This window comes from Mytilus californianus, unplaced genomic scaffold, assembly GCF_021869535.1.
Source record: "Mytilus californianus isolate M0D057914Y unplaced genomic scaffold, xbMytCali1.0.p SCAF_8, whole genome shotgun sequence".
Lineage (NCBI taxonomy): Eukaryota > Metazoa > Mollusca > Bivalvia > Mytilida > Mytilidae > Mytilus > Mytilus californianus.
In genome coordinates this window covers 23,267,977-23,284,968 of record NW_026262734.1, presented here as the reverse complement: position 1 = coordinate 23,284,968, position 16,992 = coordinate 23,267,977, and the positions used below count along the sequence as shown (strand labels likewise).

Genomic DNA, 16,992 nt, shown 5'->3' with positions numbered 1-16,992 from the left:
AATAATTACTTAGGCTTTTAACTGCAGTAGTTTCTAATGAATAATGTCTGTTTTTTTTTATAATATCGTTACAAAAGTGTTTAGTTGAGGAGGAAATAAAAACAAGGTTTACTCAAACATATTTCACAATGATACATTTTAAGCTCTGACGGAACGTTTTGTGAACGGCAGCATTGTGTAAAAAAAGATACCGAACTCCAATGTAAAAAGGGATATCCATAAAAACTGACAAAATCAAACGTTAGACTTTATCAACCAATAGAACAAATGGTAAACAACTGTCATACTCCTGACTAGGTACGGGCATTTTACGTAGAAATGAAAGCTTATTAAAACAATGATGCACTTCGGGTCTCACAGTGCTGGTCATATCTGGTTAGATAAAGCGTCCAGATCTCTATCTCGAACTGGTAATTACAAGTAAACATCTTTTTACATTTCTAAAAAAACCTCCATTTGTTATTGACGTGTCGTAATGTATTTTAAAATAAATACACTTTAAAATTTTGGCATCTAGAGTTCATTATCGCTATATTATACTTTCAAAAATCATATAATCGTTCATTCTCTAATTTTTATAATCCTCATTATAAAATTCAAAATTAATTGATTAAAGTATATGTTTTCTTTTCTTATAATTATACTTTATATAACAGCGTCTTTCTTGTCAAACTGAAATTAATTTGGCTTCTTCAAGCAGTTTTGATATATATATTTTTTTGTATCTTTCTTCAAGGTAATACAAATGATATAACGGTATTTTACATTTTTTCACGTCATTAGAGGCCTCTACTGTTTTCCATTGTGAAAAGGAACAAAGATCGTTTTGAGTATCATTTGAAGTAAAATGAGGACAAGGTGCCACACAATGTTTTGAGAATTTCTATAACCTAGAATCAACAAATACTGGAAAATGACACGTTTTTACAACCCATGGATTTTACAATTATGTGTTAAGTCAATCAATGGGTCCTTTAAGTTGTTTTTCCTTTATGTCAATAGAATGAGTAGTAATCATTAAAATCAAGATCCTTTATTAACTTTAATATGATTTTTTTTAATGATATCTCTGTTAAGAAAATGGGTTATTATTTTTTTCAATAAATTTAAAAAGGATGGGAGTAGAAGAAAAATATATATGTGATAGCACAAACTAATTTTTCAATAGCAGACATTAAGTTGTCAAAACGTGGTTTAAAAAGATTGAACGGTACTTTTAAACAAAGTATTATTTCTGTGAATTTTTAGATGTAATTCTATATCATGTCCTCAATAGAATGTTTAACAGTGACTATTAACCAAATTGGTTAACCAATACGATATTTCATTTCCTCAATTCAATAGATACATGTTTTCGCGGTCTTAGATCTTTAGATACCAGTATAGCCGTCTGATCTGTAATTTAACCGATTGTGACATTTTAATGGGTGAGGCATGCATAGAAGGAGACGCTTACCTTGTCGACGCACCCGGTCATCCTCCTTTTGGAGTTTCACTTACTTTTTTTCACTTTCATGTGTCTCTTTTTAAACGATTTACGAGATTTGAAAATCAGTAAACTGCTGTTGCCTTAATTATTTAGCGAAGAAACAAAATATTATGATACACAGAATGGATCGAGAAATGTCAAATAAAAATAAAAATGAAACAATAACATTTAATCTTACAGATGTAAAATCGACATTTAGAGGATCGCCAATGATAGAACCATCTGACTGTCTATACCCAGCGTACATTATCAGTTGTGAATTCCATACTCTAAAATCATGCTTCACATCAGTTCTTTGTTTAAAAATAGTTATGGCTGATCTGAAATGGTCAAAGTGTAAAGGATATGCTAAGTGTCCTTGTAAATGATGCATTTGTATATAAAGCATTACGATTTGTAAACCAAAGTGCGTTCTTATGTGATGTGATGAGAAAAAGGACAGCAAAAACGTCAATTAAACTCCAAATGGACTCAAAATATATAATACGTTGTTAAATTACATAGCTAATGTGATCTTCTAAACTGAAAAAAATAGTAGTATATATTTTAGTAATGGTTATCCACTTCATTTGAACTTTGATGGATAGTTATCTCATTGGCAATCATACCACATCTCCTTATTTTTATATTGTATTAATCTTGGGGGAAACCGTTGTTATGATTTGAAAAACTGAAATTGTCGATAAGATTTTATTATTTTCATCTTCTGGCCTTACAAAGGATTAGCAGATCAGACTACCGCCACATATTGCATTTTGGGTTTTGAAGATTTCGATACGATATCAACCCCAAGTCACTGCAGGTCTTCTTCCGCTGGCAGTAAAACCCTTGCCAAAGTAGGGCGTCCGTTTGGCTGTGCGGGATGTATCAAGTACGCAGCCACGTCAAGCCAGTATGGGGACGTTAAATTCGATGCCTCGTGTAGAGAGAGTGTCACGCTGTCTGCACGTTAAGAACCCTTGCAACAACTCTTTGAGGGGTCCATAGGTGGCCTGTTGCAAGGCTAAATGTCTGTCCTTATCCAATATACCCACATTTTCCCGTGGCACTCTAAATTTTCCAGACCTGTAACCCAGTTGACCTCCATTAGCGGACCTACCTATTGTATTTATTGTTAATTTGTTCTCGTCCTGAACATGCATGAAATATTTGCCACTGGACGTTAAGCAAACAACAATCAATCAATCAATCAATCGATACGATATCAAACAGTTAATACGCCTTAGAAACTAAACTGTTTAACCGCAAACTTGTCTGGTTTTTTTTTTTTTGCGAAGTTCTTCATGACATCCTCAGAATACGGCAATCAATTTTGATTTCAAAAAAAATGTAACGACTCCTTATTTAAAGTTTAACATTCTACTACCGGCAATCAGTATGGCAGAGGCAATCGGTCAAATGAGACAACACAAAATATGAAATATCTACCTTATTTTACCATTGTTGGTTGCATATTTCAGGTGATGACAGATACTGTGAAACATTTCTCTAGCTGTCCTTACATCACGGGCATCAAAAATCTGTAAAATGAAAAAAAAAAAGAATAAAAATCTGTATAGCTACTTAATCATAATACAAACACATATTAAGATTGAAATTTATATATAAGATTTCTACGAACATGTTAAACCGTTTGCAACACATCTATTATTGAATTTCACACAAATTGTTTAATACTCAAACAAAAACCATTAATTATATATTCTATCTCCTTACGTGTAACGAGGAAAATTGGTTAAACGATTCAAATATCATACATAAATATTACTAATTTTACTGATCTTCTAAACTGCTTGCTTTCTCTGACATTGTATTATTATTATTTAGAAAAGAACTTACTAAGCATTTACATAAAATTAATCCAAACATTTATCTTATTTGTTGTACATTTATCAGTTATGAGCGTTCCCTATTACCGGCTATCCATACGTCAGATTCAATAGGATTTGTGTTCCCAACTGCCATTAAAACAATTGATTTTGCTGTCGTGAACAATAGATGTTGACCTGTTCCGCATAAAGTAAAATAACAAAAATACCGAACTCGAAGGAAAATTCAAAACGGAAGTCCCTTTTCAAATAGCAAAATCAAAAGCTCAAACACATCAAACGAATGGAAAACAGCTGTCATATTTCTTATTTGATACAGGCATTTATTTATGTAGAAAATGCATACGGTGGACTTAACCTGGTTTTGTACCTATATATATATACTATAGCTAAACCTCTCACTTGTATGACAGTCGCATAGAATTCATATTGCATCTGCAGTACCAGTAGACGGTAATATGGTGTGATGATTGGACACAATTACCTTAACACAATATCACCATTATATATAATTGGCTTTGCAGTCCAATGAAATATAGTATATAAGGCTTGTTGAGAAACATGTTATGTTTTTATGCTAGTATTTCATTGTTTGGCCCTTCTAGTGTACCGAGATCTGAGGTTATCCAATACATATAGGTATCTGCTGTCGCTTCCAAAAAGGGTATGATTTGAGAATTTAGTTTAGACTAATTCACATATAGTTTCCACTGATTTGATTTGAAAAAGTAAATATATGACTGAAGGGTCAAAATCGTGTAATTTTAAGTCTTACATATGTATTGCAAACAACTAACGGGACATGCCCATTTCAGGACATGTTCGTCGAACAGACCTAAACATTACATCAAGTGCATGTATGCATCTAGAAGTGAAAATAATTTACCTGTAAGTTGGACCATTGTATCCGTCCTATACATCGAGGTGCATTTCTCCAAGCCTGTTTCGCACCAAAAATTAGTTCTTTCAATGTTAGATGGTATGTGCCTGTGTTTACAATGGAATTCTCCACCTCTGTCCATCTTTCTTTGTGTTCTATCGAATCATTACTATGAACATGAAGAAAATAATGAGGTAGGTAGATTTAGAAGATGACCTCAAATATGTGTTGCCATCGAGACGCTACAATGACTATCATATTTTCCAATTCTGATTTCGCGTTTACCTGTCTTGATGATAAAACACATTCTATTAATATGCCTTTTAGTTAGGTATTTAATTATAATATATCATCATTCAAGTTTGCATGTTTTCCAAACAAAATGAAGAAGGTTGATTAAATGCGAAGAGGATTCAAAAATGCCATGGTTGTTTTATTTTGGGAACAAAACTATAGTTATCTGTTCAGTTGTTTCCTAATAAGACGATGTTTTGTGAAAGACAAATTGTATGTTCCAGCTGCTTTCGGCTGTGATAGAAACACGTAAAGTGCACTCACTACTCAAATGATTTTCTCTTATAGATTTTATTGGAAACCTTAAAATACTATATGGGCCTTTCCTCTAGTCCACTATTTTTTTTACACCATTACAAGTCGTATGAAGAGCAATATTCTGAATGTATGAAACAACAAAGCAAAAAAAAAAAAATTAATAAGCTATAAGACGACAAGCTTTTTGGAGAAGCTTTTACTTGCATATTTATATATATAATGCAGTGAAGTACTGTGTAAGTCATTGTGAAAATGTTCTTTGTGTACGAACAACGGATGAATCACAAAAAGCCAATATTTGCTAAACTTGAAAATGTAAACTAAATTAAAAAAATTATGCAAGGTGAAAAATTTATAAAGCAGCGAACCTTTCAGTCTTTATTTGTGCTTTTCTTGTCTTCATTTGAAAATAACATTGATCAATGCATACTTGAAAAACTAGGTCTAATAGTATGTATAATGAAGTTATTTGCAGAGATCCAATCAATGCCAATAGAAGGTATGGAATCATTGAATATTGCAAATGAGTTAATATCTATGAGTCTGGTCCCATAACAAAGCCTGGTTATAATTACTATTGATTTTTGTCGTATCGCAAACTGTGTTTCAATGAATTAAATGATATACCTTTCCATTATGAAAAAAAACTTTAAACATATGTATGTATATGAAATTCCCATTTATCCAATAGCTGGTACAACCCAACTCCCTACTTATAAACTTAAAAAAACTACTGAAATAATTGGGAATATTATAAACACAGGATATATTATGCCAAAAATTTAGACTAACTGTATTCTTACTGTATTCTTGAAATAAAGCCAAACAAATAAAATAAATCACTAAAAACATGCGTACATTCATCACGATACGGAATCATACGAATCTTCCGTAAAGCGTAAATGGATGTGAGTTGATTTGAATCACGGTTTATATAGATTTTAACTTTCTTCAAGGAATCATTTCATAATGGTTGGTAGAATGATTGTTTTGTCCATACCCTTGTCTTCATTGCTGGAGAATCATTCCTATTATACTACCTATCCCTCTATAAGGAAAATGCTTTGTGTTTCTTTTTATTCAAAATGTTTATTCGTCAGGAAAATTCATGATTCAATAAAACATGAATATATGTGATATAAGAGATTGAATTTTACTCATATGGGTGTTGAATGAATAGAAAATTAGTTGATAAATATTACCTTTTTATGGCTATGTAATATTGTTGAATGAAATCTTTTGCCTGCAGTAGTAGTTCTTCTTTAAGGCGAAGACCTGGTTTATTTGAAAGCGTTTCAATAAGAGATCCAACACACTTATTTCCACATAATGTATCCTGAAAAATAAAGTATTGATAAAGCAACATATTGAAGAAATGGATTGCCTCCATAAGGTATGAAATTGACAAGATTTTTTATTTCATGTTCCAAATCGGCAATTTTTACAAGTTCTTAGAAGAAATGAGAATTTCTAAGCCTAATTTATGTTTCGAATTAGAAATAGTGTGTATGTTGCTCTCTTCAAATGTGACCTACCGAATTAGACTTATCACCGGGTCTGTTCTTACATGAGCAACACGACGGGTGCCACGTGTGGAGCAGGATCTGCTTACCCTTCCGGAGCACCTGAGATCACCCCCAGTTTTTGGTGGGGTTCGTGTTGCTCAGTCTTTATTGGTTTTCTATGCTGTGTACTGTTGTTTTTCTGTTCGTCTTTTTCATTTTTAGCCATGGCGTTGTCAGTTTATTTTCGACTTATGAGTTTGAATGTCCCTCTGGTATCCTTCGCCTCTCTTCTAATGAATTTGTCGTATTTTATTCATGAACTGAGTATTTAGAAATTTTCATCTTTATTCACTTGTGTTTGATATAGATTCCATTCACTGTATATTTAACCAATAAAGCAGTTGCATTTAAACGTCATTAGTATGGTTATTCTATTAAGTCTCAGTATTGACTCATATAGTTATATAATTACGTGGACATTTTTTCTATGTACTACGCTAAAATTCAATATCTCAATTTCAATAGCTCGAACAAAAAATATATAGTATATTTTCTTTGAATAATTTTTATAAAAGGGACTGGAATTTAACATTGTCATGTAACATGGCACTATGCTCTAAGAGACTTGTAATGAGGTATTGACGTAAAAAACTTCAATTATATTCGTTTTGTGCTGGATCATTTAAAAAATCAATACGCTTTAATTGAAATGTGAAAATAGAATAGGAAGTATAACTCCAACTTTTCATTAAAATTAATAAAAAGCAAATAAAAAATTGGATTTACATAGATGTCCAACAGTGCAGATACATTCCAACTGGTAGGAGACATTTACATACAATAAGATTGTCTCACATAAATGTCATAAAATAATAGTTTTAGTTTATTAAAAGGACAAACAAGCTACTGTGTTGATTGTTGCTCCGACAGGCCATTATCTTCATTTTTTTATATTTGTTATGCTGTAAGCTTTCAATGTACCGTATTATGTGAACTGTTCTAAAAAATAGACAATGACGAAGACATAGTTTTTGGACCTTAGTTATTCCTTTGTAGAATTATACCTCTAATTGGAAAATAAATAAGAAGCAAAGGATGCATCACTAATATCTATTGGATTTGGTGATAAATACATCAGTGTTAGATCTAATGAACTGTCGAAAGGCTTTTCAAACCGATTGTTAGAGATCTTACTTAAAGTCAGTTTCTTTGTAACGATAAATACAAAATTCTACATATCGGTGTGTTTAACTCTACAAAATGTTACCAATGGCATTTGACAATGATGAAAAGGAAAAAAGGGGATGGGTGTGATATCCTTCTAAGTTTCTTTAGGAAAATAGTCCGTTTGAGCTCTATAAATCTAAAAAAAAACGAATTATGAAAAAAATCAGAATTTCATGTACGGTAACTGAATTAATGTCTATCATTTTCACATTCATATACAAACTCATACAATTTGTGCCAGAATGTTTCTTTTTTCAATGAACAAAAATGTTTTCAGTTAGGTATCTATGTATTACACAATTCATCTTATGCAGAAGGAGGTACAATTTATGACCACAACAATCATTTAATTGTCACTCAATCACTAAGTACAATTCACCCAAAAAAATGATAGGAACTTGACCAAGTGATCTCCATTTATATATAAAATACCCAAAAATGTATGTTCTTTAGGATTATGAGAACACCACCTGACCAGTTGCTGTCAAGGTCAATTCCTTTCCTTTACCACATTTTATTTACTTCGTTGATAATTTTTTTATTATACTTTATAGCCTACTAACGTTGTTAACTATTAAAACAAATATTTTTGAAATTAATTCAAACACATTATACACTGCAAATAAGAAATCTTATTTTAAATATTTCATTTTTGATGATTTATAGAACTTAAACGGATTATATATGTTGTTAAAAAACTACAAAACCAAGATTATCCGACTAACTGATAATGGTAGAGTACATCCTTTAGTTATAGGAATAACGAATGCATTTCAAAAACTACCAATTAAATCGAACAATAATTTAAATTAAAAAAACGTATCACTGTTAATTGACTTTCAGTACAATCACATTGTTTTAATTATTATTTGGAGCAGCACACAGTGGGAACAAGATTGTTATGGCCAAGGGAAATTTATTGTTCGTACTGAAATAGGTACATGTATCTACCTATTTAGATGATTATGGATTTAATTGTGTATGAACAAAAAGATGTGGAGTAGACGCCAGTGAGACATTTACCCAACAAAACAAAATAACAAAAGACTTTTATGTGCATGAAATGATTTGAAACTCAAAGGTATGGTTATGTTGGATGTTAGTGATTAAACGTGGTTAACCAATATGTCAATATGTGTCCTGTAAATCTCTAACTGACCCTTAGTTTAAAATGTCACTTTTACTGTATTTTGTATGGAATTTATTTAAATTTATTCTTGTAAACTGCTACACATAATACTTTTTAACAGATTGCATTTTCAAATATGTAGAACAAAGAGGTATTTAGAGTGAAGCGACAGTTCTCTATAGAGGAATCTATAGAGGAAAAGCTTATTTAATTTAAAGATAGTATAATGCAACATTGACACTAGTGTGCCTTTTGACAGTGTAACGAGTGTAACATCGTCTCTCATCAACATTGATTAAATATTGATAGCACACTGATGCTACTACATCGAAAATAGGAATCAAAGTAACAAAAACCCTACAGGACTTTATGACATGGGCAACCGTAAAAAGACAGATATACATTTTTACCAATCACATGAGGTGAGTTTAAGAGTTAGACAGATTGAGCCGATCGTACTCGGAGTACAAAATTTGTGATCGAAACACAAAATCCGGTATTTTGATTGGTTGATTTCTGAGTCTGAGAAATTCAATCGTGTTCGAAATGTTTATGACCGCAAGGCCAGGCCTCTCGAACATAAAACTTTAATCGACTGCAAAATAGCTCTCGTACTGAGTGCTCGAATATATTCTCCGGTTATTTTGTTTAAAATAGATACCATTGCAGACGATCACGTTACGGTTGCGGTAAACGACGACAACTCCATCGAAAACTCAAAACAGAGAACCTTGTGGGGCACATAAAAATAGACCCTTCTCTTCTCCCTCGTTCTCCAGAACGCAAAGACTTTATTCGGACTGTGCAGTAAAGGGGGACGGGAGAGACGGCAACTTTAACGCACTGAAATGGAGGGCCTGTCAAGATGTTGTCGGCAAATTGAATGCGTAATGAATGGTTATAAAGTGTATTATTCATGAAAAGTCGCAATTACAAGTATAAGGTCAACAAATTCCTTAAGGTATTCGGATCCAGTGAAAATTTATTAATGTTACTTTCCAATATAAAAAATGCATAGTAAGAGAATACAAATCCTTAAAAAAATGTCATGGATATCTACTAATCTTTCTGTATCTTATACCTTTTTATACTTGTATTCATTAGAAAGTAGCTTTTCGGTATCGTTTTTAGTTCACCTGGCCCAGTGTGCCAAGTAAGCTTTTCTCATCACTTGGCGTCCGTCGTCGTCGTCGTCCGTTAACTATTACAAAAATCTTCTCCTACGAAACTACTGGGCCAAGTTTAACCAAAACCAAACTTGGCCACAATCATTATTGGGGTATCTAGTTTTAAAAATGTGTCCGATGACCCCGCCTGCCAACCAACATGCCATGGTTACATGGGTAAAATGCAAGTTTTTTCTACTATTTTGAAAACCGTTATATATAGAGAAAATCTGACAAGGGCAGAAATGTTCAGAATGTGAGCTCTACCAATTGCCCATATACGTCAAAACTGTCAGACGACTTCTTATTGGAGTTATTGCCCTTAAATGACAAATTTTAACTTTTTTTTCATTTTTGCCTATTATTTTGAAAACTATAATAGATACAGAGAAAATTTAAAATACAAAAATGATCAGCTATACAAGTTCTACAAATAAGTCTGCATGGTTGAAATCGTCAGTCGACTCCTTATTAGAATTATTGCCCTTTGATGACGATTTTTACCATTTTTTTGCATTTTTGCCTTATATCTAAAAAATTATAATAGATAGATAAAAAATTAAATAAGCAAAAATGACCAGCAAGACAAGAACTACAATGAAGACGATTCAGAGGAAATTGTCCGACGACTCCTTATTGGAGTTATTGTCCATTAATGACGATTTTCACCATTTTTTTTTTTTGCATTTTTCCTTATATGATAAAAATTATGATAAATAGACACTTTAAATCACAAAAATGATCAGCAAGTCAAGGTCTACTAACAAGTCAAATTTTGCTGATATTATTAGTAGACTGTCACTCTTTATAGGAGTGATTGCCCTTAAATGAGAATTTTGTTTGCCCTCTTTTGTGTTTTGAGAAAAAACTAAAAAGAAGATAGAGAGAAACTAAAAAGAATAAATGATCAGCAATACAAGATCAACAAAACAGAGATTTTTGTCGTGAACAATATTCTCTTCTATAATGTAGGAGAGTGTCCTTTGTTGAATATGCACATAGACCAAGGTGAGCGACACAGGCACTTTAGAGCCTCTAGTTAACAGTATTTGCTCATTGTTGCAGTGGGTTTACACACTTTTGAGTTCAGGCCATATATATGCTAGGTAGAATAAGAAGAAAAATTCTCTCTATTAACCATAGGCAGTACTCATATCATAGTATGTAAAATCCAGAGATTCGTAACTGTTATGGAACACATTTATAAAATAAAAAGGTCACATTTAGGAAATACGTTACCAGTCTTTTTAGTAATCAATTATTGTGTAATGGACAACTATTTCGTCATGCCAACTATTCAAATTCTTCATTGAATGTACCCATGAATAATGAGTGAACGATACAGCAATAATTATTTCTTTTTGTTAAAGAGGTTACTGCATTTGACTCTTGTCAATTGAAACACAACACACAGGTTAAACCATCATATGCTAAAACCCGATCCACTTACAGCGCAGATCAAACGCAATCGCGCATCAATTATAATTTTAATTGATTTCTTGATCAATGGAATAGATACAGCGAACGTCATTTCTACTTGATAATCATTTAAAGACAGACTAGATTGTGGAAGCGGCAATTTAAGTACAATGTATGTCTGTCTGTTGAAAGACTTATTGTATTTCTTCGAAATTCCAAAATATACTCTTCTTATTTAGTTTACACAAATCTGATTTTTTTTTAACATAAAACTCCCAAACGTAGTCAAACATTTGTAATATAAAAGTATGATACCAATTTTAGTGAACTTTATTTCTGTGTTCGTTAATTTTTTATTTCATTTTTCTCTATCCTGTAAAATGTCGTCAAAACAAATTTCTATTTAGATATACATGTATTTAACTATTCTTTGAAATGGATTTTAATTTGTATTAATGTTCATATCTTTTTATTGTTTAAGAATTGTTTGTAATACAGGACCAATAGATGTTGAACAACAATACCAACTATCAGCATGTAACTATATTTGTAGATGTGCATACACATTTTAATTACTTTGGTTTAATTGAATGTAAAGGACTAGCCTAAACTCTGATAAAATATCATTTTTTAGCCCATTAAACTCGATTTTGTCCTGCATTTTTAGTTGTAATCTCTGTCCTGCCTTTTTATTTTTCACTCTTTTCGGTACTGCATTTTTTTTTTATTAGTTTATCCTGACTTTTATTTTTGCAAAGTTGCTCATCCTGCCTTTTTTTTACTCAAAACTCCTGTCCTGCCTTTTCTTTTAATTTCATCCTACCCCCTTCCCCCCATAAAAATCAAAATTGTAGCTCCCTAAGAGTAAAGTATGACAAAGGAATCAAATAAGAAACGTGATGTGGGGTTAATGTCGATGAGACCATAACAACTGTTTCCCGAAAAAGAGGTCACATAAAAAATCCCTACATGAAGATCTGGGTATGATACTCTCTTGCTGCTTGATTTTTAGAAGTTCAGTTTAGAAATTCACAGACATAAAACAGAAACCTACTTGATTATATCTGTGTAAAAATTACAAAATTCTACCATGATTATCGGGGGAATTATTTTTCACGGTAAAAGTTGATTTCTGAGTCTGAGAAATTCAATCGTGCTCGAAATTTTTATGACTGCAATGCCAGACCTCTCGGTTTTAAATCTTCAATTGATACCTGAATAGTTCTCATACTGAGTGCTCGGATATATTCTCCGGTTATTCATTTTTTTTAAATGGGTAGACGACAACTCCATCGGAAACTCAAAACAGAGAACCTTGTGGGACACCAAAGAACAGACCCTTGTCTTCTCCATCGTTCTCGAGAATGAAAAGACTTCATTCGGTGCAGCAAAGGGGGACGGGGAGACGTCAACTTCAACGCACTGAAGAGAAAGGCCTGTCAAGATATTGTCGGCAAATTGAATGCGTAATTGGCGGTTATAAAGTGTATTATTCATGAAAAGTTGCAATAATTAGTAAAAAGTCATCAATTAAACAAATTCTTTAAGGGATTCGGATCCAGTGAATATTTATTGATATTATTTTCTGATATAAAAGGTTCTTGATAATCATTTAAAGACAGACTAGATTGCGAAAGCCGCAATTTAAGTATGTCTGTCTGTTGAAAGACCTATTGTATCTCTTTGAAATTCCAAAATATACTCTTCTTATTTAGTTCATACAAATCAAGAAAGATTTCTTTAAACACCCAACTCACAAACATTTGTAATATAAAAGTATAATACCAACTTTAGTGAACTATACGGATATCTGGAATGAGGGTCTGCATGGGGAGGATCCTTCATTTCTGTGTTCGTTAATTTCTAATTTTTGATTTCATTTTTCTCTATTCTATATATGTTTTACCCATTGTTCTCTATTCTTTATTTTTTTACCCAATTTATTTCTACCCTTTATTTATCCCATTTTTCTGTAGTATTTGTCCATTATTCTCTATTCTTTATATTTCAGTACTGTACTCCATTATTCTCTATTCTTTATTTTTTTGGCCTAGTTTTTCTCTATTATTTTTTTTTCGTGTGCATTTTTGTTTAGTAATTGTCCATTATTCTCTATTCTCTATATTTTAGTACCCCATTATTATCGATTCCTTATAGTTTAGTACCCCATTATTCTCTATTATTTATTTTTGACCCATTTTTCTGTAGTATTTGCCCATTATTCCAAAAGTAGCCGAAATCAACCTTGTTAATAGCATCAAAGCTAAATCGTGCAAATAATGCATATTTTATAAATTACTTATTAAGTTACAAAAAATTACTTCCGGGAATTAATGAAAACTGCTTTCTCCTGTTTATAGACCATGTTGACGGGACTACTTTCCACGGCCGTCACTCGGTTAACCGAGAGATTGGTCGGTTAATCTACCCGAGTATGGTATATGGGCGGTTGGTCTGTTAATCGGGTTGGCTTAAGTCTGTTAATCAGATGTTATCGAGAAAATGATTCCAAGCTTAAGGTCAGTATGTTTCATTGTATAACTTTTTAAATATAATTTCATTTTTATCATAAAAACTATTCATGTCTGCCAAAACAATTCAGTGTACTGAATCCAGCGGTGTAATTATTTTTTTTCTAGCTTCGATCTATAAAATGAAAAGGCGGGTTACTCATCAATAAATTTATACACGTTTTACACACACAAAATGTACACAAATTGACAAGTTGGTTGAATTTACTTGCATGCAATATTTTGAACATCGAAAAAAGACAGACACTATGTTTGTTAACCATATTAATATCATTATATGAAAAATCTACACGAAAATCTGTATTTTGGTGACATAAATCAATTATTATTAAAAAACCTGGTCTGTTAATGGGTCGGATGTATAAAACCCGGTCTGTTACTTGGTCTGTTGAGAGTTATGAATGGCAATAAAAGTATAATTTGATTGCTATATGGGGTGTTATCGGAACAAATGGGTATGCTTAAGACGAGTGGCTAAAATATACGGAAACAACACATGAACAATGAAACATAAATTTAGACAATGGAAATTGAAAATTGATAAAAATGGTTTCAAAAAGTGTAATATTAAAGTAATATTAATTTTTTCCAAGAATGGTCGCATATATCATATAATTTACAATAAAATATGGTGATATGTTGCCAATGATGTATCTGATATTACTGCATTGGATTATCACATAAAGTTTCCACAAAGTTTCCATAAAGTACTGATATATCGATTGGTAGTTACTTTGTAGTGATTAAACATCGAGGAAAATTCAAATTAAACATTTAAAATTATAATACCATGTGTAACACATACAAAATTTAGTCTTCACTTTTAAACATTTTTTATCAAATGGACTGAAATATGTTTATAATTGCATACAAATTAAACAAACCTTTCAACATCAACCTTTCTCTACACCACCTTGACACAAAAACAAGCACGTTTGCGGACTGCTAGTCGGGTAAATAATTTACAATGGAAATACTCATTACTCGAAAAACAAAATTAATATTATATATTTGTTGTGATTTCCAGGAAAATGAAATATTCTTTTTGTTACACATTAAAGTTAATCAGCACCCAACACAAATATTGATAGAAAAAAACTTACTAAATTAAATGTCAATTTATTGTTTAGAACCAAGTCTTGCTAACGAATAGAAAACAACGGTCATATTCCTTACTTGGTATAAACATTTCCTTAGGCAGAAAATGACAATGATCAAAAGGTAGAAAAGACAATGCATATCGGAAAACGCATGGAATTTAACCAGCTGCATTGCAACACACGACAGATTCATAGATGTTGCAGACTTTGAACAGACACAAAAAATAAGGCTGATTGAAAACGTTAATAATAAATTCATGCATATTCCAGCGGCCAATCCATATCACGCTATATTGAAGTGACACACCCTTCAATAAAATGCAAAGAAAGTCAAAATAAAAATGTTCTTACTAGAAGGATACTGTTGCACCGTATTGTCATTTTTTCTACTCAAGTACATCTCATTCTTAACTTTTTTAATGGGAAAATATAAAGGTAGCAAAACTATTGTCGTGGCTAAATAACTCTTAACTGACACAATTTAAATTGTCCAACCCATTAACAGACTTTATTCCCCTAATATTCACTAAAATGTGGTATTACTCACGTTATATTACAATTATGAAATATTTACTAATGTCAATTTATTTTTTAGAACAAAAGTACTATTTTGTGTCCTTTAAATGATATATAAAAATGTTTTTTTCGCCTTTTATCCAAAAAATTGCTATGCGTATAAGCATAAATAGCATATACTTGGGTGACGCCTTTTATTTTTACTGAAAACTGAGCAGACTATGTAATGTTTTTACAGCTGGAAAATGTTCTATGATAGATATCATTTTGGCAGACACTTTTCTTTTTTTTGATTTGTTACTTATAATATGCCAAAAATCTGTATATTTAACAGAGTTTAACATTAAATTGTGCGTTTTACTCTTAACAGACGTATTACCGACCCGATTAACAGACCAACCGCCCATATAGCCGCATACTCAGGTAGATTAACCGACTAATCTCTCGGTTAACCGAGTGACGGCCGTGCTTTCGTAACCTATGTAATCTCTGTTTGTCGATTTCACTGTGAAATTTTAATGCACAAACTCTAAAGGAAAAATATGACTTTCGTTTACATGCAACCTGGATATTTATTTAATTTATAAGTACATCGGTCTATAGTTTACAAAACTAGTCTACAGTCCTTTCATTATCTTAAACCTTTGTCTGGAAAATAGCGGACGTTTTTGTTATTTGAAAATTTCAACTCCCGCTAATATTCATTGTTTTCTTTTAAATTCTTAGCGGTATTTTAATAAGAAAATATCGTCAATTATATGCATGTCTGGATAGTTTCTTTTAACTAAATATGATAGCAGAATGTTTTTCAAAAGACGTTAGCAGACGTTAATCAAGGTACTCCTGTTCTTTGTTGCATGCAAATTATATTGAACCCATAATAAAACGAATTATGAAACAAAAAACGATGGTATTTTATATAAGAGGGGGATGACAAGGGGATCCGTGATTCCCACTTCCCTACTCCAACCCCCACCCCGCCTCTACTCCCAATCCCCCCTACTCCACACTTCAATCACCCCTTACTCCCAGACATAATCGGTCAACAAAAATTCCGAGAATATCCATTTTTTCCCGCTCCTGTCCCGGTTCCCGCCGGAATCTTTACAAAACGTCAAATCTATATCTAGATCAAGGTAGTTGCTTTTTTAAAGCACTAAATTGTGATAATATGTTAAAATATTCTATAAATGTCGTCAAAACGAATTTTTATTTAGATATACATGTATGTAACTTTTCTTTGAAATGGGTTTTTATTTTTATTAATTTTCATATTTTTCATTGCTTAAGAGTTGTTTGTAATACCGAACCATGGATGTTGAGCAAAAATACCAAATATCAGCATGTCACCATTTGTTGATGTACAAACACATTTGATGATAAAATGTTAAGGACTTAAAAAATTGTCCCCCAAAGTATTAAAGAGTATTTGTATTGATAAAAAAAAAAACCTCTGCGTCAGGAGTTCTCATTTCTTTTTCAATCGACATCCTTATCATCTGCATAGCTCATGATGACACTACTTCAATAAAGGTTATTGCTTACTTGGTGTACATATATGTACTAAGTGCCACGATGTATGAGTCAAAATTTGCTCATTTGCTTTTTACTGTCATGTGCACGTCTTAGTGTAAAATAAACACTGGACA

At 32.0% G+C, this 16,992-nt stretch overlaps 1 protein-coding gene across 1 annotated transcript in view; it reads right to left on the bottom strand.

Moving 5' to 3' along the window:
- Nucleotides 1-12,549, bottom strand: part of LOC127711952 (nitric oxide synthase, inducible-like) — a 40,052-nt gene extending 27,503 nt beyond the window's left edge. The window contains exons 1-5 of the mRNA XM_052218107.1: nucleotides 12,535-12,549; nucleotides 5,953-6,086; nucleotides 4,205-4,367; nucleotides 2,918-3,009; nucleotides 1,668-1,809 (exon numbers count right to left, since the gene is read on the bottom strand). Coding sequence (XP_052074067.1) covers nucleotides 1,668-1,809; nucleotides 2,918-3,009; nucleotides 4,205-4,367; nucleotides 5,953-6,086; nucleotides 12,535-12,549 — 546 coding nt within the window. The remainder of the gene's footprint in view (nucleotides 1-1,667; nucleotides 1,810-2,917; nucleotides 3,010-4,204; nucleotides 4,368-5,952; nucleotides 6,087-12,534) is intronic.
- Between the last annotated feature and the right edge of the window lie 4,443 nt (nucleotides 12,550-16,992).